This window comes from Condylura cristata, unplaced genomic scaffold (genome assembly GCF_000260355.1).
Source record: "Condylura cristata isolate star-nosed mole 26May11 unplaced genomic scaffold, ConCri1.0 scaffold00026, whole genome shotgun sequence".
Taxonomy (NCBI): domain Eukaryota; kingdom Metazoa; phylum Chordata; class Mammalia; order Eulipotyphla; family Talpidae; genus Condylura; species Condylura cristata.
In genome coordinates this window covers 3,284,435-3,309,090 of record NW_004567127.1, presented here as the reverse complement: position 1 = coordinate 3,309,090, position 24,656 = coordinate 3,284,435, and the positions used below count along the sequence as shown (strand labels likewise).

The 24,656-nt window shown below is 50.2% G+C and overlaps 1 protein-coding gene across 1 annotated transcript in view; it reads right to left on the bottom strand.

Moving 5' to 3' along the window:
• Positions 1-23,945, bottom strand: part of SPAG17 (sperm associated antigen 17) — a 128,538-nt gene extending 104,593 nt beyond the window's left edge. The window contains exons 1-3 of the mRNA XM_004689481.2: positions 23,859-23,945; positions 5,848-5,988; positions 5,223-5,306 (exon numbers count right to left, since the gene is read on the bottom strand). Of these exons, the coding sequence (XP_004689538.1) occupies positions 5,223-5,306; positions 5,848-5,988; positions 23,859-23,945 (312 nt within the window). The remainder of the gene's footprint in view (positions 1-5,222; positions 5,307-5,847; positions 5,989-23,858) is intronic.
• Positions 23,946-24,656: the final 711 nt, after the last annotated feature.

Below are 24,656 nucleotides of genomic sequence, written 5' to 3'. Positions count from 1 at the left end.
CCCTCGCGTCCTCGGGTGGGAAATGCCCCGAAGTCCGGGTTTTGGCACCGCGATGCCCGGATTGTTTTTATAGCCCCAGCGTTGCACTTCTGTGTTACAGCTCAATATTCCTGAATCTTGTTCCAAGTCATTATTTTACATTTATGAATATCAGGTTGTATTAATCGGTTCCAGCTTGGAAAACGTTCCACCCGTCGGACGTTCTTTGCTGCTCTCGCGAGGGGTGTCTGGACCCCGGGCGCGAGGGCGCTGATGCGGGCCGTGCTCCCCCAGGGCCCAAGGGCTGTGTGGGGAGGAAGTGACAGGCCCCGCCAGGGCCTTTGCAGGCTGCACCGGCTCTAATGGTTTCAAAGAATTTCAACAAGTTCCCAAGACACGACCTTCCCGTTCCGAAGCCCGCGCTGGCGGGCCCGCCTCTGTCAAGCTGTGCTTTTCTCAGTATCCTTTCACCCGATCTCCTGCAGCAGTTTTTAATACTTTTCCTACAAGTGAAGTTAAACTAACTGGCCTGTAATTTCCTGGTGCACCCCCCAAGCTCTACGAAATAACGGCATTACGTTGGCTGGCTTCCAATATTCCGGAATTTTTGTGTTTTCAAATGCAGGACCCACAAGTCCAGAGAACACTTCCTGCCTCCCTCCTGGTTTCTTCCATGACATCCTGCTCTTTCTGTTCCCAGGAGAGCTGCCATTTTAATAACTTCAAACCTCTTAAATGTTTCCACATATTATTCGTTCCTATCTCTGAAGGCTGGGGTTTCCATTTTTCATTCTGACAAGGGTTCACCCCACTCCAAAAATGTGCTTATAATTCTACTGAACAGTCTGTTCAAGACTGTTAATTGGAGACTCGCGAGGTTCAAGAGATGAGTTTCATACTAGGAATCTGAAAAGGGCGAACACTAGGTTATGGCTAAGTCTGTTTTTACTGAGTTATTCAGGATCCATGTTGAGAACTGAGCGGTGTGTCTCCACACCCAGGGGTAGGGGGAAAGATGGACCTACCTCTGGGTCCATCTCAGCTCAGGCACAGTGGCTGAAAATGTGGTGAAACGAACTAGACCTGAAGGCATAAACACAGTGCGCTTCCCGCATCTTTTAAAACTCCACTTGGCTCCTGACTCTAACTCTGGTATCAGAAAAAATTTCCAGATTTAAGGTTTCCCACTGATATCCATCAAAACAGTTCCAGTAAAGTATCCGCTAAAAAGGAAGGTCTGATTTTTGTTCTGTTACTGAGCAAAGAGGAAAATTAATAATTTTGTGCATTTATAAAGTTATACGGGATCACATAATCTTGAGGGTTGTACACTTTCTTTATTGCATAGAATTGAATTTTTTTTTTTTAATGAGTAAGCCACCAACGAGAGTGTGAGCATCTCTATGCCTTATACTGTTCTGTTTCGGCAGGTTTTAAGCTTTTGTGTGTCGGGTGGGTGGGTGGGCTGCCTTGTCTCCTCTGAATAAGTCTTGGACAAGCACAGGAACCTCGGCCCACGTGGGGACGGAGGCTAATTTCTCCCATCGTGGAAGGGACCCGCGGGGTGGAGTCTCCAGCTTGGAGGACAGTTGGCGCTGATGTCAGACAAGCTGAATTCATGATCCCCTATGAATGGGTGGCTTCTCCCTCCGTTTATCAAAGCCACAGTGTCAAAGCACAAAGCTGGTGTACCTCTTTTATCATGCCTGGTCACGGTGTGCCAGATCTCACGGTGAGTGGGAGAACACTCAGCTGCGTGAGACACAGAGAGCTCCGTCCGGGGGAATATTTCAGTCGGTTCTGAGTGATTGTTCACAAGTTCCTTTCGAATTTTGGTCAGAACTGAGTACACCCTCCCCGGAACCCCTGAATGAAAGGTGGGAGCCTTCACCTGGACCACCAGGCTCTCACACACAGAGGACGATGCAGAGCCAGTATATGCTTACGCCAGTGAGAAACAAAAAATAAACCTGCTGAATCTCAAAGGGTGGGTTCTCCCCAGGATTTGAAATGCTTTCTTAGTTTCTATATTAAGGTTTTAAAGGCAGGATTAAAAATATGTAGCAGGCCCTCCCTGGTGGCGCAGCGGGTTAGAGCACAGCACTGAAGAGCTAAAGCCACTTCCGCATGAGTTCGATCCCCACCTGCCCCGGAGGAGACCACACGGCGCGGCAGACCTCTCCTGACCCGCCCGCTGCTCCCCTCAGCAGTGGACTTCATCAGTCGGCTTGTTCTGCTCCCCACTCTGTCTCTGGTGAAGCCTCTCACTGCCCCTGCACCTCTGGCCTGTACCCCAATTCTGTGTGCATAAATAAATAAATCTTAAAAAAAAACAAAACAAACAAAAACACACGGGACCTGCCTGCCTGGCATCTTGCGTCTACTGCACTGAGAAGTACACTCAGTACAGGTGCATCTAGTCTTCTCCCCCTCTGGGCCTTGCTCGGGCGGTTTCTGTTACCTAGAAAGCCCTCTCCCGCATTTGGACGACAAGACCTTGCCATCCCAGAGAAGAGGGCTTTGAGCCGGGTGAAAGAGCTCTGGCCTTCACCTGAAGAGAAGTCCACCTGGTTTGACTTTCCATCGCACCCTTCTGCCGTCGCTAGGCCTCCCTCGCCCTGGCTGTCCAGCAGGGACACTGAGATTTCCTCGGGATTGTGTGTGGGTTAACTGGCGCAATACTCGCAAAACTCGCCATCATCAGCCCGGTCCCGGTTCCCTGAGGGTGCCACCTTCTCCGCAGATCTGCTCCGGGGCCCCACCCCGCCTCACCGGGCGACAGGCGACCTCCGGTCCTTAGAAAGCCTGCCGTGCAGCACCTGCCCCACGTGGGCATCTCCGAGTAATCTCTGCACTGTGTTATTATTCGCTCCTTTAGCGGACATTAATCGAAAGCCTACGAAGCATCCGACTGAAGTGCGTTTTTTCTTGTCCTTTATTTCAAACTAGTCCGTACGCCTCTCGAGGTGGACATCTTTCTCCGAGCCACCCCACCCCAATCCTGACAGTGTCTGGACGGGGCTTGATGCCAGGGCCTGAACAAGAATGTCCTTGTTACTGTTTGGTATTTGGTAAAACTGGCCACTGCAGGAGAGTGGGGCCGCGGACTGGACGCTGCTTATCTGCCTAAGGGGTCACTGTCTTCTTCATCTACTAAATTATACTTATAACAATAAAATAAAGTAAGAGCCCACATCCCTAGGACTATTCACAAAGAAGAAGAGTTTCTTCTGCTCCCACTGAGTCCTGGGAGTAGATTCTGCCAGACCCCAACATGGTCTCCAACAGGAAACGGGGAGTGAGCCGGTGGGCTGGAGTTCTGGGGGGCTGGCGCTCACACAGCTCAACGCAGGCTTTCAAAGAGCGGTGCTTTCTAAATAAAGCTTCTCTCCTACATGCAATACCACGCCCAGATGAAATTCTGAAGTTTCGGGGGGATCACACAGCTTCAGACGAGGCTGTGTCCACAACGCCAGGCCCTCCAAGCCTGAGCGAATCCTTCAGGACTGTGCTGCTAGCCCGGACGTTCAAGTGTAACTGGAACTATCAGAGCCGCAGTGGCTCTGATACCACGTCACCGGCAGAGCAGGACCGCGGCCCGTCGCGCCGCACCGCGGGCTCCGCTCGCTGCTCCTGACCGAGGGCGGGCAGGCCAGGCGGTCAGGGGCAAGCTGGCTGTGCTTCAGCAGCAGGCCAACGAGACTGCGACAGATAGCAGTCGGCAGAAGCGAGAGGGTTTGGTGGTACCTGCGTGACCTTCTCTCTCCAAATGGAGGCTTCAAAGAAAACTGGAGCCCTGTGAATTTCCCACCTAACCTGCGCTTTTGTTACTGTCTTCTGCCCCCGCTACCTTTTCCTTGGAGAGCGAAATCGACTGCGGATAACAGGCTCCGAGGACCCTATCCGACGCAAGCGCTCTCATTTGCTACGACGCTGCCGGACTCGCAGCAGGAAGAGGCTCAGCGTCCGCCGTGGGCAGGTGCTCGGAGGTCAGAGACCCCAGGAGGGCCGGGCCTGTGGCCCTTTCGTGGCACCTCACATCCACCTCAGCATGAAGTACCAGGTCACAGGGTCGCTCCCCATCAGCAGGGTCCCAGGTGCCCAGCGGAGGTTGGAAGCGGGGCGCCCCCGCCAGCTGCCCTCTCCACTGCCGGCCTTAGGGCGGCGCCGATCAGGGTTTGCTGGGTTTGCTGCATGTTCTTCATGCATTTTTGCAGCAGTGATTGACGGGACGCACGTCTGGTGCAGCCAAGGTCCGGTCTCTGTGGTGGCCGCTTGCCTCCCCTTTTCTTCTGGAAGCACTCAGGAGAGGGTAAGCCCGTGGGCGTGGGAGGCTGGCTGCCCAGAGGCTCGGTGGAGGAATGCGGCCGAGCCAGATGTGAGCGGGACCTCCCCTGAGCCAGGGCTGTGCAGCCCAGCGTCGCCGCCACGTGTGGCTCAGATGCGTCCGGCCCGCCCTGGGCCTGCACACCGCGCGAGCCCACATCCAAGCCCAAGTGTCTGCCCGCATTAGACGTCAAACCCGCCTGTTATCATCTCTGATTTTCACTGAGCATCTTTGAAGAAGAAAGAGTCCGTTGGGGGGCTAATTGGTCCCAGGCCCCGGAATCGGACGTGGATTTCTAGGGCTACTTGGAGGAACGCCTCCAGCACTTTCCGGACCGCGTGGCCAAACGCTCCAGCCCCGGCCCACCGTCAGGACATCACGCCCAGAGCTACAGGGCGTTATCTGACTCCAAGGGCCTGTGTTCTCCACCCTAGGGAGGGGGCGTTTGCAGAGATAATGCAATAAAACCCACACTATGGCCCCCACCAAATCAAACAGTGAGACTCCTCCCGCTGACGCAACACGGGTCCACTTGCCCCTTGTTTTGTACAGAAAACACCTTCTGGGGCATTTTCACAGTTGCTGCTAGAATGAAACAAACACCATACAACACGCAACGTGGCCTTCGAATACCATCACACACCACACATAAGTGTGTAACCACCACCACGAGCAGTACCGCCAAGCACATCGCAGATAGAAGTCTGAGTTGTGTTCTTTGCTTGGAGGCCGGGGTGGTGCGGACCAGCCCAGTCAGCCCTACACGCCTCCTGGAGGAGCTGGAGCAAAAGGCCGGCGGATTTGTTAGACGCCCGGATCACACAGCTCCACTGAAGAGCCGCCAGGCGACTCTCGGAATGTCCCATCAGCACTCCTTTTCTGAAGGTGGCCAAGATCTCAGTAAATACTCACCTACCTCATAATACAAAGGAGGAGACACTCCCACAGGCTTCTTCGCCCTCTTAGATGTAGCTCCAAAAAGCGCATTTGCTTCATTGACCTGGAAGAAAATGAAAATCATCCATCATTAAAATGTCAGGCTGCCTTCATGAGTAGCTAGATACAGTAACCTTCAAATACCCAGCTGGCTCTGAGCGGCTGGGGGACGGGGCGCAGAAGAGCTGGGCGCTGGCTGAAATATTTCAGTACAACCTGGTAACGGTACCAGTCTGTGTGAAGCTGCTTCCTGCCTTTGGACAGCTACGGTGGTGTCGGGCCACGAGAAGGCATCTTTGCAGCCAGCTGGGGAAGCCCCTTTATTACTATTGAACCTTCTGTTCAGTAAGTCTTGGTGGAACCTGGTGGAGCCTTGGAAATGTCTGCTACATGGATGAGCATTCAGAAAGCAACGCTCATGAACAAAACATAAAATTGCTCCATTAAAGGTTGCAAATTCACTCCAGCTAAGGGTTTGTCTGGAAGGATCCACCGAAATGGACCCGAGAGCCCAGCCTGGGATAGTTTTACTGATGATACAGTTTTATTTTATTCTCTTAAAAACAGAAGGCTGCAAGGGGCGGAGGGCAGGAGGCGGCAGGTACCTGCTGCAGGATGTCTTGCCAGGAAACCATGCTGAAGAGCTTGCGCTGAGGCACCTGCACCGCCAGGGCCAGGGCGCCGAGGAGAAGGTCATCCTCGACTTGGTTTCCAACTACAAAAGCGATGGAGCCCTTCCAGTCGTCCTGTCACAGAAACACAAAGAGCCAGATTCTCAGACCCCCTGTCCGGCAAGGATGTGGCGGAAGCTGTCCTGAGAAACAGAACAAACCTCCCTGCAAACTACTTGGAGGCTGGGCGAGCCGTGCACCTGCTTCAAGCCGCCGCAAGGCGGCAGTGTTGGGCCAGGTTTCATGCCACTTTACTCAAAAGACAACTTTCTTGGGACACCAGACATTTTCATGGTAAGGGAGATTTTTTTTTTTTTCTTTGCCCTAAAGAACATACGTCGACCAGAGTGCTGTCCAAGTGTAATTTCGTGTTGGAGAGCAATAGTTTGCTCGTGGTCTACAAATATACATGAAGACATGACCTTGAAAACAAGATCCTTTGTCTTGTTCCCTCACACAGCCTAGTGCTTAGAAACATAGTAGGAGCTCAGGAAATAGTTGAAGAATCTTGAGTCACAGTGAAACGATGCCAAGTGGGCTTTCACTGAGGTAGAGATTCAAGCCCTGACGTTTACGTTAAGCCTAGAACTAGAGCGTCTTTTTGTTCCGAAGTAGCTTAGTCCTCTCACTGCTCATTCACAGACACGTCTTCCGACTCCCAAGTTCAAATATTAAACGGGGACAAACCATTTTGCATCCCAAACTTTAAAGGAATAAGTGACAAAAGGCAACTGTGTTCTTGTTTCTAACCCCTTTACTGTGCTCTGTAATCATTTCTGTTGGGAAGCAGCCATTCTTCATAGGAGATTAAGAATGGAATTGGCTGAATTACCCACAGTGTAATGCTGAGAAGAGCTAAGCTCCCAGGAGTTCGCTCTAGTGCTTTTGAACGCAAACAGTGTTACTGAGGGACGGATCAAGCAAATACCATGGATGACAGGCAAGGGGAGGATAACAAGGAAGGGAGTTCTAGCCACGTGACTTCTGAGAGCTTAGTCCCCATCTGCAAAGTACAAGGGTTGGCTGTGGCGATGCCTAAGCCCCCTCTCTAGTTCCATTCTAAAACAGACTCAACTAGAGTAAACCATCCCTCCTGGCGGATTCCAAGACAGTGGCTGAGAAGATCTGAAAAGGTTTTACGCAAATTTGATGATATGTGTATTTTTAATAGCTCACTCAGGTCCTGGGGTATGGCTGGGAGAAAGGATCTCACTACAAGTTCTTGCTGACCAAGGTGACCCCTACATTTCTCTCCAGGGGAACTTACTAGCAGCTTATAAAATCTATCCCGTTTTCAACGTTATTGCCAAAACAAAAACCACAGGTACAAACATACAACTGTGTGTTTTACCTACAGTGTGCGTGGGTGAGCGGGTGTGTGTGTGTGCGTTTGTGGTGCCAAGGATTTCCCTGTTATGCTGAGTTAACAAAGGCAGCTAACTCACAAAGAAGACTGAGCACCTGCTTGTTCTTTTGATATTCTGTTATTGAAAATACGGTCAGGTATTTGAAAGCCTCTGTTTGAAAAAGTTCCACTTTCTCAAATAGACCTTTCCCGCATGAGAAAGACCTTCCTTTTCTCCAGTGGGCTCCCCGCCCCCCACAAAGCTGAGGAGGGCTTCCCTGTCCTTCTAGGGGGTGCACACTGGGATGCTGACCAGAGGGCTCCGTGGACCGCAGCTTCTCTGGTTTCCGACACTGAGAAGCTTCACTCCCTCCTCTACCTGCTATGAAGATCCTTGCGATGCCTGAGAGCTGACGGTTCAAAGGAATGAAACGGCTGTCTCTCAGGGTTCTTTAAGAGCAGGGAAAATTCAACAAAAGGCATTGCCACCCACCATCTCCCCATCATTATCTGGTATCAAAGGCAGGTGTTGACCATTTCAGACTAGAATAAAGAAGGGAGCAGGAGGAGGAAGGAACCAACAATTATTGAGAATCTGCCATGTGCCCGGCATATGTCATCTCATTCAATTCCTAAGGAATACTTGAAATAGGTGCACTAATATTTTATGAATGGATACACGGAAGCCCAATGAAGTTAAATAACTTGTTCGAGGTCGTTGAGCAGACACGTATGGAGACGACAAATATGGCTTATAATGTAAGCATTTCAGGGCCATCTGGAGAGCAGGTCTTTGGGGTCAGAATGGCTTCCCACCACCTTCAAACCGCGTGGAATGCCCACTTCGGCCACTGTAAATGTCGCCGGAGAAGGTTTATATTGCATGTTAAAGTGTACAGAGCCTAAAAGTAAATTATGTATTACATGCTTAAAACGTGGTTAAACAGCCTTTTTTTTTTTTTTTTTTTTAAATAAAGGGTAGTTTTACAAAGGCTCCACGAGGCTCGGGACATCCCCCAAGCCTCTTGCTTCTCAAAGCCCAGTGCTCTCGTCACGGTGCTCCAAGACACATCGCAACACAAGCGTTACTGCCATCCAGGGCGCTACTGGAAACATCGGGGTGCCCTCTAATCACCTTGAGACAGTTCCCTGGACCGGACCAGCTGCAGCTCTGTTCAGGCTCCGAGTCCTCTACAAGGCCCACTGGGCGGCTCCCCGTGGAAGAGGGTTGAGGCTGGGCCTCAGCTTCCTCTCTGTACCCTTCAGCCCACGAAACTTCTGCTCCCTAATCTAACATTTGGCAAGACAGGTCCAGTCGAAGACTCTGTCCGAGTCACGGCGTAGAACCTGATCGCACGTCCAGAGTCCAGGCAAGCGTGAACTGGCCTCGTGTCCACACCAGAGGAGATGAGGCAGCGCAGGGATTCTACCACACCAGCCCGGGGGGCCTGCACCTCTCCTGGGAGCTGCACAGGGGCAGTGAGGTGCCAGGCAAGCGGCGCCTAGACCCCGAGAGCTCACCTCTCCCGGGTTGAAGTGGGGGAACCGGGAAGCGAGCAGTGCTCCCCAAATATGGTTTCTGGATCTTTCAGGGTAACGGTAGAGCCCAAATTTCTACTAATTGACAACAGTTCTCGAAATAGAAAAATTGCTTTGGATAAAAATTGGACACAAATTAGATTTGGCAAACTATTATTGAAAACACTCCTCCACCCGAACCCCGCCCCAGCGTGAGTGAAATAAGGTCCTTCAGTCTGAGTGTACGGAGCAGCAAGGGAAATCGGGACCAGATAAAACAGAGGTGGACCTAGGCGGGACGGGCCAGCTCAGTGTCGGGCCGAGCCACCACGCCCCAGGGGGTGCTGGGGCGAGTTTAGGACAGGCCAGGGCAGTCTGGGTGGAGCCACAGACCAAGGGAAACAAACGCTGATGGCTTTAGCACCTTAGAAAACCTGCACTGGCGGGATCGGGCAGGGCGGGGAGGGTCTAGTCTGGCACCTCCAGTGCCTGGGGGAGTCGAGTCAGCTCCAGGGCCTGGGCCTAGCTGGACTTGGCCATGGCCGAGCCGGGCCTGGTGTTGCTGATAACGTCACTCCGGAGGCGGGATGAAGTCATGTATGGACACAGTCCACTACCTTTGATCTGCTTTACTAACCTCACCGAACTTAAAGGCGGGCAGCAGGCAGCCTCAGCCCCAACGCTTACTGGTCTCCTTAGGAAGGACGGGCGGCTGGGGACTCCCGCTCGCCTCCCCGCCCAGAAGCACAGGGTGGGCTTATCACTTCTCTGATCTACTGCAGAGTCTCTAAATTCTACTCAGATATTCTTTTATTTTAGGACGATTACCAACAAGGCCCTTTCCAAAACAAGTGGGAAGCAGCTTCCGCTGCCATCGGGGGTGTCGGGTTGTGTGTGGCCCTGCAGGAGCCGAGCTGAGAACCCCAGTCCTGTCCCCGGAGCTGGGCAGGCTGGCACATGCGCTGGGAACTGACCAGAGCGTCACTGGACAAGGGACAGCGAGGCCCCACAGCTCTGCGTTGCCAGGAATGGCCGGGCGGTCGCGTGGCCGCGCGGACATGAACTTCACGTCCATGCTCTGCTGAAAGGATCCCCTTTTTGTTCAGCAGATTTACTGCCCAGCCTCGGGGATCTGTGAATGTCTTTCTCATCTGGGCTTTTCCTTCAAAAGGAGTCTTGGAGCTCCATCAGCAAAGGAGTGTTAGTGCAGGCCGTGGGCCAGCCGGAGGAATGTTTTCCTTACATTATTACACAGAGCTGGCTGTCGTCATTGTATTTGTTAAAAAAAGGGTTGTCGTTATAAAGAAATTGGAAATACAGGTTAAAAGTTTTTCCCAGGGCCCTCCCTGGTGGCACAGCGGGTGAAAGCACAGCACTGAGAGGCTAAGGCTACTTCCGCATGAGTTCGATCCCCGCCTGCCCGGGAGGTGACCACAGGGCGCGGCAGACCCCTCCTGACCCGCCCGCTGCTCCCCTCAGCAGTGTGCGTCCTCTCTCTGCCTGTTCTGCTCCCCACTCTGTCTCTGGTGAATCCTCTCACGCCCCTGCACCTCTGGCCTGTACCCCAGTTCTGTATGCACAAGTCACATAATAAACAGGGACGTGCCTACGGACTAGGAGCTGCAATGTCGGACGCCTCCTGTGTCTTCAAGGACAGGCTCCTCCCTGTTTCTTGTGGGGTTTTCAGTTCGAGGTATCACGGCCACATTGGGTAAGTCCTGTTCTTCTAGGCACTGGTGCACACGGCTGTCAAATTTTCTCACCTCGAATGTAAGTTCTTGGATTCCAGAATTCTGTTTGGTGCACTTCTGCACCCTGCGGTGCCCAGCACAGAGTGGGGGACAGAGCAGGGTCCTCTATGGAAGTGACCACTGATCAGTATTTTAAAGGAACAGAGAAAAAGCTTGGCCGTGGAGGCCTTTGATCCTGGGATTCAGAAAGTGCTAGCACGTAGCATGACAGGAAACGGGGCCGGGTTTACTGCCTGTCCACCACCCGCAAGAGTTTAAGGAGGAAAACTGACAGTTGTTGATCTGATGTGGCTCAGGAACAAGGGCCAGAGGAGTTGGGCCCTTCGGCCACCCTCAGGCTAACACGAGTTCCGGGCAGTGGCTAGGGAACCTGACGCCAGGGGAGGGAAGGAGGCAGCCCAGAGAGCCGGGAGCGAGGGCCGCTCTACTCGGCCTGCCTGGAGACCGCTCTCCAATGCTTCCCTTCTCCGGCCACCAGACCCCCAACCCCCATCAGGAGGGACCTTGCTGGCTGCTCCCTCTCCCTCCCATCCACGCCCCCTTTAGGCCACAAGTCCCAGGATCCCTTTCTCTCTCAAGGCACCTTCGAAATTCTCATGAGTCTAACTTTATGGTGGAAGATTATCAGGGTCTGGCCGGGAGAGAAGGGAGGAAGTAAAGCTACATCAGCAGTGCTGGGCCAGGATCTGGGGCAGGCCTAGGATCTGGGGGGTGGGGGAGGGGTGGCTCTGATACTGGGGTCCTACCTCACTGCCCGCCCCTTGACCTCCTGCCCTCTGTCCGGCAGTGTGCTGGGCCTGGGGGGCCCCCAGCTCCTCCTGACTCGAGTCAGAGAGGCAGGCCGGGGCGACCGCCTGGAACTTGCCCCGGCAGGAGTGTTTCCGCTCTGTCCTAGGCGAAAGCTACACATCAGAGCGGTGCTGGCTGAGGACAGGCAGCGTCCGCCACTGCACCACAGGCGCAGGCCCAAGCCGCAGGGCCCGTGTGTCTAAGGTACAGGTGGCTTTGCTGCGAAGGCCGAGGCTGGGGCCCTCCCTGGTGGTGCCACCGGAGAAAGCCCAGCACCACGAAGCTGGCCCCGGCCACTGCAGCACAGTTCCAGCCCGCGGGGGAGCCACCCCAGGGCCCGGCAGACCTCTCCTGACCCGCCGCTGCCCCCCTCAGCAGCGCGCTTCGTCCATCCACCTGTTCTGCTCCCCACTGTCTCTGGTGACTCCTCTCACCCCCCTCTCCTCTGGCCTGTACCCCAGTTCTGTGTGCATACATTAAAAAAAAAAAAAAAAAGAGGCCAAAGCTGCCCCAAGAAAATTCTGCGGGCAAAGCGGTGTTGCGCTGGCCGGCTCCGCAGCCGCGTGCGGGAGCTGCCGGCCAGGGTCTGCTGACGTTGCTGCCGCGGCCCAGCCCTGGGCCCTGGGCTTCAGGTGGACTCTGAGAAGCAGGTGGCAAGGCGGGGTCAGAGAGGCCCCGCGCTCCGGGCTCCCCTTCCTCCTGCCCAGGCGGAGGCCGCCCGCTCCGCACGGCGGCACCGAGGGCCGGGCGCTGCCCGCACCCCCAGGCCCCAGCCGATGAGCCCCGCGCACTCCCATGTCCCCCTGGGCGGCACAGTCCCCCTGGGCAGTGGCGAAGAGCCTGGGCTCGTGGGCAAGCTGCCCGGACGTGGGCCTCGCGGGACAGCGACAGCGTGGGCCTGGGGCGGCTGTGAGGACGGGACGAGGCGCCCCTCCGGGCGCAGGCTGGGCGCGCTGAGGGGGTCCGAGGACCGTGTGGCTGCTCCCGGCGCGCTGCGGCGAGCGGGCAGTTTATGCCCAAAGACAAGCGGGCAAATCTTAACAAAATACCCCCAGTTGTATCTTGAAGAACCATAAAGTTGTTAATGGCTGTTTCTGAGGTGGTTTAGGTCCTGGGAAGAGCGAGCAGAAGCCAGGACCGTCGCGGCCTCAGCATCCTAACAGGACGCAGTGCAGAGTGACGTGCCGGGAACCGCGGGCGTGGCCCGGGGCGGGGGGCCGGGGGTCACCCCGTGCTCGGGCAGGGGCGGGTCACTCCCTGGCTGTGGGCTGGGCTAATAGCGCTAAGACTCGGCCCCTGCGCCACCAGAGAGGCCCCATGTTTGGCATTTGGAGCACAAATACCCGTCGATCGGTCCAGAGCCACAACATGGACGCTGGGCAGGGCCAGCTGGTCGACACAGGGACGAAGTGACAGGCGGAAGGGCGGGGCACCTCCCTCCGGGACAAGACCCCGCTGCTCTGCCTGGCCGCCCAGCCCCGCACCGGTCCTGACAGAACTCACCAGCCCCTTCTCCTGGCAGGGTGAAATGCGCCCGGCTCGCCCCCCGTTCAGCTTAGGGTCTCACCAGAGCAATGTGCCGCTAGAAGGCTGATGAGAGAAAAGCCACGCGGGTCCAGGCTGTGCCCAGCCGGTCTGCTCCTGTTCTGAGATTTCACTTAGTTGCCAAGGCCCTATTGACAACATTCAGCCAATGTACCCCAAGACTTCAGGTATGCTAGAAGTATTTGAAAGTACTTTTCCTGCTCACGCCGTCTGCACTGGGGGCGTCTCAGTCTGCAGAGAGGCTCCCCTCGAGTCCGACCACCTAGCCGGCTCCCCCCTTTGCCCATGTACCTGGCATGTAGTAGCCTTCAATAAATGTTTCTGGAACTTCGCAGCCAAAACCACACACTAAGGAGAATTTTTACACATGCTTAGGACGGGAACACTAAGTAAGTATGTGGCATTTTATCGGCTGCTCTCAGCACTCTGGAAGGAGCCATGTCTCTGAATCCCTCAGCATTTGAGTGAAAGAGAGCGATATTTCCTGACGTGTAGACAACACGGTCATGTCTTATGTGCGCTAAGGGGAACGCAGCCGTCCGGGAACATCTCTGCTGTGGGTGTGCTCGGTCTGGCTGGTGCGCCTTGCTTTCGTGAAAATATTAAACAGGATGCTTAATTAGGATTATTGAGGTGCCGTGGCAAAGACATGGGGCTTTTGGGTATTACTGGAGTCGACCTCGGCAGTTCCCTCGAGACTCAAACGACCTTGGGTCTATCTTTGTGACTCAGTTTTCTTATGTATAAAAATGGATTTAATAAAGCACCCTTTCCAGGGCTGCTGCCGGGCTCTCCTGAACAATATACCTATGGTCATTTTGTCAATGGTGAAGCCCCACACAAAAGGAAAACATTAACATATGCAAAGGAAATTGCCCAATTTCCCTAGAAAGTTCTGCAAAAATGGGATTTTAAAAAGTGGCTGGTTCCATAACTTTGAGCTTGAACATGTCCAACGGATCTTCTCTGGACGGTTTAGCCTTGAGCTTAGACTGTTTGATTGTTTTTCTTTCCTTTTTCTGAGTCTTTGGCCTATCCCACCAATCTAGCACATGAGCCTAATTCAGTTTTGCTCCATGCATCAGAGAGTTTTAAGACAGCTATTAAAACACCACATGGAAAAGCTTTGCAGGGAATTCTACTCCTCAGAGAAACCACAGAAACCACTACACACCTTAGCTCTCTCCCCACCCCCATCAGTTGGCTAAGATTATGGCTCCATTATGTGAGTGCAATCCAACCAGTTTTATTGCTTGGAGCAAAATCTGAGGTCCAAAATGAACTTCAGAACATAAAAAAGGAAGGCGAACCTCAAAAGGAAACAAGCTTCTTTGGATTTTCAAACAAATATTACATATCAGAGGCATTCTTCTAACGGAGGAGACCAAGCGAAGCCAAGAAGTTTCTGCTAATTACTCCATGAATGTAAAACTGGAATCAGGGACTCACCCCAAAGAAAGAAGATCTCTTTTCATCATCAGATATTAAAGGCTACAACCTTTCATCAACTCCTTCCTCAGACAGGAGACTCTCTCTTGCCTTCCTCGAGTTCCCCTGGTGATGAGTTACTATCTTCCACATTAAAAACCAAGACGGATTTTCAAGCTACAACGAGCTCATTCATTACCCTGTGATGGCCCTTGTCTCTGTCGCTCCCTCACCCCTTCCCTTCTCTAACTGAAATGCCACTTATCCACTCAGTACTATGGTGTATTCCATGAATCCATACAACCTGAGTAGGAAGGCTGTCCAGAGACAACAGATCCCCAAGTGCAAGAGTCACTGGTGCCCACAGCTGCTGCTCGGTTAACTGTGCCTTGTGGACAACTCCTTTTCTTGCAGCGAAAACAAGACATTTATTTACTATAAGGCTCCGGTAGAGTTGCATGTCTACACCCTTCTGGGTGAGTGCAGAGTTCCCAAAGATTCTCCAGGCCAACACCAGGATACAGGGGTGCCCTGATTGGACACATTCTATCCCCTTCTGAAAATCCAATGAGATGTGTAAGATATGTCAATATTTTGGCTGCTAAATTGCATTCCTCTGCACAGAATAAAAATTCTCCCATTATCTGTTTTGATTTTTTTATGTTTTTTTTTTATTTTATAACAGTTTATTTTTACATCATTTTGTTTATTTTTTTTTTTTGCCATCTCAATTGCAATCCCCACAGGTTTCCCATCACCAAGTCATCCGTGTGCCATCACCATAATCCCGTGCACTTCCCTCCCCACCCCCGCCCCGTTGTTTTGATTTTAAAGTCAAAATTGATGGGTTCTGAACTGCGCTGCAAGAAAGAAGAGGTGTCTGAGGGTGACCTTGAGGCAGCGCCAGGTCACCCAGAGTTTGTATCGGCAGAGTAGGGAGTGATGAGGGGTCTTTCTGAAAACCCCATGGGTGCCAATGAAAAAGTGAGGGCGCGCCTTGACCAAGGCGTGTGCTGGGGGGTCTGTGACCAGCCGCAGCTGAAATTAAAAAGAGGAGCAGCACCACTTAGCAACCGCTTGTTAAACTACGATGAGTGTCTGTGATCTAATGCATCGCAAAGGACACGCAAAGACAACTAAGAAGGAATCCTGAAGGTGCGCCCACAGTGAGTGCTCACCAGATCAGCTCCGCAAAGCCCATTCCCATGTGCAAGATACTCAACCCTCTCGGTTGCTCTGTTTGGCCACGCAGACGGCGGGAGATGCTGCTTTCTAGAGCTGGGCCTAGGCAGGGTCCTGACTTATCCAGCTGCCCCGGGACCCAGCAGCACCTGCTCAAGAAAGGCAAGAGCCACAGGAAACTGAACTCTTAGTGAGGAAACTAGGTTAAGACCCCAAAAAGGACAAGAGAAGGGTAAAAAGTATTCATCGCTGTCAATCAATCCCAGAGAGAAGGGAGGTCAGAGAGTGGCCGTGTGGGGTGAGGCAGTTCCTCAGATCTTTTTCCTTGAATGTTGTAACTCACCACAACACTAAGGGAATGCTTTCTTAGACACAGATTAGGTGGAGGACAGCCAGGAAGGAAGGGGTGACTGTGTCGGGTGACTGCCTGCCATTAAGGCAATGAGAAGGTTGCCAGTGACCTTAGCGACTGCTTTCTGCCTCTTCCTTATCCCCTGCAAGTCCTCAGAATTCACCTATGTCCTCATGAGCCTCACTTATGCACCACATGACAGCATATTCCAACGTAATGATTATGATAAATCTCAAACGCTAGTCTAGTTATGGTTATCAACTTTCTCTAGTTACAGGGTACATGGAGTCTATTTATTGGTTACATCAGGGTAGTAATTCACTATAATTATTCCTTGCTATTGATTCCCAAATATAGTCCTTATAATGGCTCTTTTAATGGTGCAATAAAAAAGCACTGGATTTAATATCAGACAACTTGATTATTAGTCCTGATTTCAACCACATGGCCTTTGGAAATGTACTCAAATACTCAGTAACTAGATCTTAGTAAAGTGATGCTCACAGCAGAGAGTCGCTGATTCTTTCAACCAGTATTTACTGTGCAGTTACTATCTGCCAGATGCTGAGACCGCGGCAGAGAAGGAGGCAGGGCCCTAGGGTTACCCTACCCTGAAGCCATGTCAGCTGGGGAAGGAAGCGCACAGGGTGAAAAGAGGCTATAGGTAAAAATATTTCATGACTATACAGCAGTGTGTAAAGAGTTCATTTCTATTGCTATTACTTTTAAGATTTACTTATTTATGCACACAAGAACTGAGGTGTAGGCCAGAGGTTCTTGGAGGGGCGGTGAGAGGATTCACCAGAGACACAGTGGGGAGCAGAACAGGCCGACTGATGAAGTGCACTGCTGAGGGGAGCAGCAGGTGGGTCAGGAGAGGTCTGCCATGTGGGTCCCCTCCCTGGCTGGGAATTGAACTCACGCCACAGTGGCTGTGGACAGCCTCACAGTGCTGACTTTTAATCCACTGCACCACCAAGGAGGTTACTGTTATTAATTATTTTAAGATTTATTCATGCACAGAAGAACTGGGGTGCAGGCCAGAGGTGCAGGAGTAAGAGGACTCACCAGAGACAGAGTGGGGAGCAGAACAGGCAGATGGACTGAAACACTCTGCTAAGGGGAGCAGCAGGTGGGACATAAGAGGTCTGCTGCGCCCTGGGGGTCCCTCCCTGGTGAGGGATCGAACCTGTGCTGCAGGGGCTTCAGACAGCTTCATAGTGCTGTGCTTTAACCGGCTGCACCACCAGGGAGGGCGCACCACAAGCATTTTCTTAAATGGGTGCTACATTTACAAGATGTACATGACACGTTAAATAATACAAACACAGTAGCAAGTGTAAATACAGAAATATGTGATGGCCAAAAATGTACATGACCCCACCAACTAGTTTAAGGTTCGGAATATTGAGTTGAACCGCCCTGTCTTCACACGGGATATTCAAAGACACTGACCTCATTCATGTGGGCTCTACCTCCATGACCAGATCACTTCCCAAAGGCCCCACCTGCTAATAATCAGGTTTCAACACGTGAATGTTGGGGGGCAGGCACAAAGCATCAGAACAAAACAAAACAAAATAATGGACTGAAAAAGACTGATAAGTGACTGATAAGTGACTTATATTCTCACAGTTTGCTGCTGGAAGTGTGAGTTGGCACATCTCCTTTGGAAAACTCTGTGGCAATAGCTACTAAAAGCTGAACATTTAAATGCCTCCCCTGTGGCCCAGCATTTTCATCCCTAAGTAAACACCCAAGAGAAATGAGTGCATATTCCCAAAGGAAAAAAACTACACGAATTTTATGGCAGAATTATTTGTAAGAGCTTGTTTCCACATCAGCAGGAGGAAGTGTAAACACGTCCTGGAACATTCACATGTGGAATATTACAAGGCCGTAAAGAAGCACATAACTTATAACGTGGTAGTATGAGAAGACTTCCACAGGCCTCCCGCTGAGCACAAATGGTTCCCTGTATAGTCGTTCACTTACATGAAGTTCACAAACAGGCCCAGTAATTGACGATGACAGAACTCAAAATAGTGTTCACTCCCCGGGGAGGTAGGCATGGAGATGAGTATGAAATAGAAGGAGGGGATCCCAGCAGGGTGAGTGGCTCAAGTGTGACAGCGTAACATCAGGGGAATGATCAGGGAAGGTGATATCTGAACAGAATCGCTAAGGCCGGGAGGGAGGGACTCGTGTGTCTGTGCTGGGAAGGGTCGGGCTACGCAGATGACCAGGGAGGAATGGCTCTCGGGTGGCGAGGAGACCAGTGCGGGGTGTACTGCAGGAGATGAAGGGTGCAGGGAGGGGCCACACACGCTGGGTCTTGGAGGCCATGGTGGGATATTTGGACTTCATGGCACTTCTGGGCTGAAGGAACCCCGCTGTCTGCAGCTTGGGGACAAGCCCCTAGGCCCGCAAGGCTGGGAAAGGACATCAAGTGTTCCAGTTCTTGAGTGACCTGTGGCTTAGGGAAGAGATAGTGGTGGCTTGGATTAAGGTTGTAGCAGAGGGGGTAGAGCAAAGAAGATGGATTTGAGATGCATTTCAAAAGTAGAGCCAACAGAGAAAGAAAACACCTATGGCGGGACTTGGCCCTGGTAAGTTGCTGGCCCCACTCAAGGAAAAAGCGAAGACGTGGCGACAGCAGGTTTGAAGGGGATGTCCAGAGTGGGGCTGGACGTGTGGATTCCAAAAGGCTCTATGCTTAATGCCTTTCCATACCCCCATTCACCTTTCTAATGTCTGCAAGAGAGATCTGACCATTCTGTCTGTTTAATGGATTGGAAAGATGAAGGCTTTGAGGTTTTCTTCAATTTAACGTCACGTGACCGATGGGGTTTTGGCCTAATGGAGTCAGCAAAATACAGCTGGTGAATGCGTCACTGCGGACGTGGGGTTGAAACCCACCGAGCACCGAGCAAGACCAGGTACCGCGACCGGGAGGAGCGATTCGGACAAAGCACGTGACAACGATGGTGTCAGACCACTGCTCAAGGTCAAACAGTACTGAAGAGCGCAACACTGGCGTCATCTATAGGAGGGAGGAACCAGAAGGGAGTACTTAGCCCCACAGAACAAGAGTTGGACAAAGGCAGGCTGGTCTTAGGGCAAGAGACCATGCAGTTCTATGTGCCAGGGCTAGCAGCGACTGCTAGGGGAGGAGATAAAGACGGATGGCTGGAGGAAGGCCAGATTCAGCAGGCTGGGAAAGTCAGGCAGAGCGTCTTGGATGTCATCCTGTGGGTAACTGGAAGCCAGTGAGGGTTTCTATGGCCAGAGCTAAAACATAGTCAACATTCACCATTTCTGAACTAACATTTTCCTAGGATATTGCCAAACTCATATTGGCAACACTTAATTTTACTTGTATTTAATATTTTTCATTTGCAATAAAAGTGATCACATATAACATCTAGGTGGATATTTTGACATGCTAATTCCCTTCGGTTCCAAACTCATTCAAATAATACTTTTTTGTCCAAAAAGAGAAATTATAATGTGAGGTTATGAAAAGTCCATTTCCCGCTTAACATTCTTCCTAGCAACTCAGTTGTTTTCGTTGGCTTTTATTAAAACAACCTTTGTGTGAACTGGCAATTTGTTTTGTAAATATCAATGAAAGCATATTTCAGAAAATACAGTAATAAAAACAAACCTAATTTCAGAAATATGCTTGCTGCCAGACATCAGTCTTCAGTTCATATTATGAGTATTTCCAGTAAGTCTTAAATACACATTAACAAGAGAAATAGCTTACTGTTTAAGATCAAAAAAGTTAAAAAATTCTTTACTGCCTCTCAAAAATTGTTCAAGGGTCCTGTCCAGTGAAACACATTTCCCTTATTGATAAGCATTTCTAACGGTTTCAAGCATCGAACACGTCCCCTAAAACTTACTTAGATTCAATTAATTGTCATACTGGTATCTATATATAAAACTTTCTTTATTGAAGAAGTCTGGGATGTTAACATTTCAGCAATATCTACCTTGAACTCTCCTTTCCAAATCTGTACAAGAATTATAAGCTTCATCTTATAAGGATGAAGGAAATCCTGTTACTATTTTTCAAGTGTGTACAATTTAGCTATTGTGACTTTGGTGACAGACAAAATACTACTTTACACATTTGATATTTATTTATCCTAACTATTATCATAGATAATCAGAAGGCAAGAAATAGCAGGAAAAAGGCAAGTTTCAGGGAAAGTAAATACTCCCCTTATCTATTTATTGATTTAAACAATACAGTGATCTCATATTCAAGTATTAATCAATAACTTCACAATAGACATTTCTTAAATTATATGTTCTATTCTAATGTTACGTACTTCATAATAAACACTGTTTTAAAGATGGACGTTACATCAAGTGTGTAGAATTTTGTTTTAAATTGTGAGTGCTAGAAAAAGTGTTAGTGTCATCATATGTAACTTATAGTTAAGGAAGAAGAATGGACTAGTAAAAAAAGCCATGATCTTGTCTGCCACTGGCCAAGTGACTGTGTATCTTTGGACCAGACATTGAAATGCTTTGACACTTAGTTTTTTAGTTTTTTTTTTTTAAGATGTATTTATTTATGCATACAGAACTGGGGTACAGGCCAGAGGTACATGGGGGGGTGAGAGGATTCACCAGAGACAGAGTGAGGAGCAGAACAGGCAGATCGATGAAGTACATTGCTTAGGGGAGCAGCTGGTGAGACAGGAGCCATCTGTCAGGCCATCTGGGTCACCTCCCTAGCCTGGAATCGAACTTGTGCTAAAGCAGCTGTATCTAGCTTCATAGTGCTGCGTTTTAACCCATTGCACCACTAGGGACGCCCGACTCTCAGTTTTATAAGGGGGCAGTCTAGCTGTGAATGCCCACCTCTGAGTAAGTATTACAAAGGATAGTATTGCCAGGTATAAAATCATTCTGTATCTTTGACATGCATATTGATTATTTGACAAGGAGATGAAATACCCTGAGAATGAAAATGTAGTAATTGAAAGCATGATTTCAAGAATCTCAGAAAGCCCCTTGATATATTTCAGGAGCTGTCTCCAAATATTTTAAAATAAATATTGAGTTGGTAGATTCATGAAAGGGTGAACCAAGGAGTCTTACTAATAATTATAAAACAAACGATAATGAGAATGTTCTCATTCCTTAAGTTGGGCATTAGGGACACGATATCACGTCTTGTAGTAATGCAGCTTGCTGCATTAAGTGGCATGTGGCTACCATAAGCTTTTCTTCTGTGTTTTTCATATCTGTGGTGAGTCACAGTAAGTCACTGATGCTCCAGTAAGTCAATGTAGCACCAGTAAGTAATGTCTGCTACACGTAAAAATGACACCTTAGACTAGGAGCAAACGAAAAGAAACAATCATGCTCAGATAATCTGAAAATATAAATACATTTTAAATTCAAAATAACAAAACTCCAAACCAAACTAGATAAAGAAACCCAAATGAACTTTTAGGGGATGGTTAAGTTCTGAAGAACACATCTGAGACAAAGGTCTCTGTTGGGAGCCAAATACAGATTCTTCATTTCCTTTAAAGTAATATGAAAATTTGTTCCTGTGCTGTCAATTAATATATATAAAATTGTGGCTTTTATCCCCCTGTGTGGACACAGAAATTCTACTTATAACAATATTCTGATGGAAACATGCAGCTTAGTCATTCTGAAACCACATGACATCACTCAGAGGTGGGCCGTGTACAGCTGGACGCTCCCAGAGAGAACTGCTATGTTGTTTGAATATTTCTAGAAAAATGCTTTAAATTGTTATGATTTATAGTTTCAAAGTTTCTTCCCATCCTCTCTTTCCTATCATCACCTGCCACATGATATGCTTGGAAGAAAGGACTTCAAAAATCAGAATTTATTGCAAAATCTCTTAGGCCATAGTGGAATCAATAAGTTGGCAGAGTAGGAGGCTCTAGACCTTGTTTTCCCCACAGAAACATTGGAAAAACAACTAGAGAATCAGATGATTTCTCCAGCTTGAAATGACAGTGCAAAATCGTGACACAAGGTAAAGTTTTTAAGACCGTTCTGTGAACTCGCTTTTTCTCTTTAAAACCTAATGCAGCCCAATATGAGTGTGAGTTCAAAACTATTGATTTGGATTCCTTACAGACTGGCTTGTGTAAGACTTCTGAAAGGAAGGACTTCCCTATTCCATTCTTAACACACACACACAACACACAAACTGTTCACGGAGATTCATGCCCTCGTACTGGAGCACAATTTTGCTCATGGTAGCAATTCTATGGAAAGAAGCTATCTGGAAATTAAATCACTACCCTATTTTTGAACACACACACTGTACAAAGCACTGTTAACCCTGTAAATAGGGAACATACATAACTATCATTATTTAAAATTTAGAGTCTATCATATGAGTGGTTAGGACATGTCTCTGGGCTTTGGGCTGCTGGATTAATCGGGAATTTTCTTCTTGGCTCAGACATGAAATCAAGGTGAGAAAAAAATAGGAGTGGAGGCAGAGAGCAATTGTCTTCCTCCGCATTAAAAAGATGTGTTCCAACAAATCGAAGATGTTCACTCTTGGTAAGTAGAGCTATACATTATGTGGAGCTCAACTTCTTTCTATTAATATAGAAGATTTATTGAAATTATATTGTTTGAGCGGGACCAAGAAAACTGAATATTATTTCAGGTTTTTAAGCCATAAGGAAAAACAGTGCCTTTAGGTTTTTCCATTCAACTAGGAAAATTACAGCTTCATATTTGCAACACTAAAGCTAACGCTGTGTCAGCACCTCCATCAAACCCCGTTGTTCAGCAGTTTATAATTCAAGCAGAAATGTTCGCTCCAAGCCCGAACTTGGCCTATACAATCTCAAAGAAAATGGAGAAAAATATTTTGTCTGGTGCTGACCTACAAAAAGCAAAAGAAAGAGTGCTTTTAAAGAGCATTTTGAAAAACATGTTTGAAAATTTGAGAATGTAACTGGGAATGACCGGGTTGACATTCTGCACTGCTGAAGGTAGAGGAATCACCAGAACTTCCTGGATGGCCATGATAACATCAGCAATCACAACCGTTTCCATCAAGTTCTTCATTAGGGCTAATTTCCGTAACAGACAGAACTAGTAGTCATGGAAGAAAAATTATAATTAAAATTAAAATTATAATTTCCCATTATAATTACAGTGGGAAAGGAGGACACCTGGGTCTTCTGAGTGCATCTAAGACTTCAGTACTCTGGAACACACGGTACACACAGACGCAATGAGAAACGCTCCCAGTTTTCCAAATATTTTGGAAATGGCTGGTTGGAATTCCCATATCATCTTCCTCCTTCCAATCTTACTTGGCCTTTGAAACAACTTGGTCCTGAAGCAGATCTCCAGGGCAGCTGTAAGAGCATATTGGGCCCCACAAGTCACGGTAGTTGGGGCGGTGGGGTGAGAGGGGACCTGGTCAGGCTGGGGGTGGTGCAACTGGCAGCCTGGAGCCCAGCGGTGCCTTGCCTGCTACTTCTGCGGCATCCTTCAGATGCTCTACAAGGCAGCCTGCCGTACTCTGATCTCCAGCAAGGCCTTCACATAGATTACCCAAACTTGGGCGCGCCAATGAGGACACAGCAGACGTCATCCCTCCCTCCCCGAGACAGCAGCTTCGCTTGCAAAGTCACCTTAGGTGCTGTGGCCGGTTTTAGCGGAGCAAAGACGTCACAATGCGAGAGGAAACGGGCAGTTCGTGAAGACACTTACAGTCCAGTCGTGTGTGGGGCCATCTCCGTGACTCACTGAAAAGGGGTGCCAGAGCGACACCTCCTTCCTTCCCACCAAACACTGGCCTGGCACCCTGAAACCACAGCACTTCGAGCAGCCCCCACGCCCTTTTTCTTCCCTTAAGGCTCTGTCCTTGATCAAGCAGTCCCTGCCCCTGGGACCCTGGGTTGTCTTGGGTCCTTTGCAATCTGAACTCAGGCCTGGGGTGTGGGACACAAGGCGGAGACTTTGGGGGCGAGCGGGGGCGGGGCTTGGGCGCGGGGCTCACCTGGTTGAAGTGTGCAGCGATGAGCGAGGGCTCCCATGCCTTAGCCGTGGTATTCGCAGCCCCGCCTTTCTCTTTCTTGGGTGCCATGGAAAGGTCGGGAGGAGCATTGGCCTCTAAACGGGGCTCAGGCCCGGGCTAGCGTCCCCGCTGCCATAGAAACCGAAGCCACGCCCAATTCCTGACCGCATTGGGCCCCTCCCCCAAAGCGGTCCGGAATCCACCGGTCAACGGCTCCCGTTGTCCCAGCAACGGCGTTTCCCGGCGCGGGGCTCCCCCAGAAAGGCAGCCTGGAGGCGACCGTCGGGACGCCTGCCCGCAGCCCTTCACTCTGTTCACTTTTCCTCTGACCCTCGGCTTCTTCTTGGCGATTTTTCTAGCAGAGGGCTTGGTCTGAAAACTCGGACTCCCGGGAGCCCCGGCCACAACGTCCCCACCAAGAGGGCTTCAGGACTGGCTCACCCAGACCGCGGACCCTCTGGCCACCCTGGCCGGCTGTGGACCTTCCCGCTCCCTCGTGAGTCTCCGCCCTCCACGCTGGACTTGGTTCTGCCTCCGGGAGCTAGGAGATCCCAGTCCTTCGTAGAAATGCACACGGGGCCAGTGTCCTTCCAGCTCATGTCCTGCCTTAATCCAGCCCCAGTTCTTTCAAACTGTCCTCCAGGGGCGAGCAAACATCTAAAACACCGTGGTATGCAGAGCCTGCAACACACCAGTGACATGAGGACAGGAAGCGGGTGGCTTGTCCCTGGGCAGTGTGCAGGTCCATTCCCAAGCTGCCTCATGCTGTGGACTCTGGGA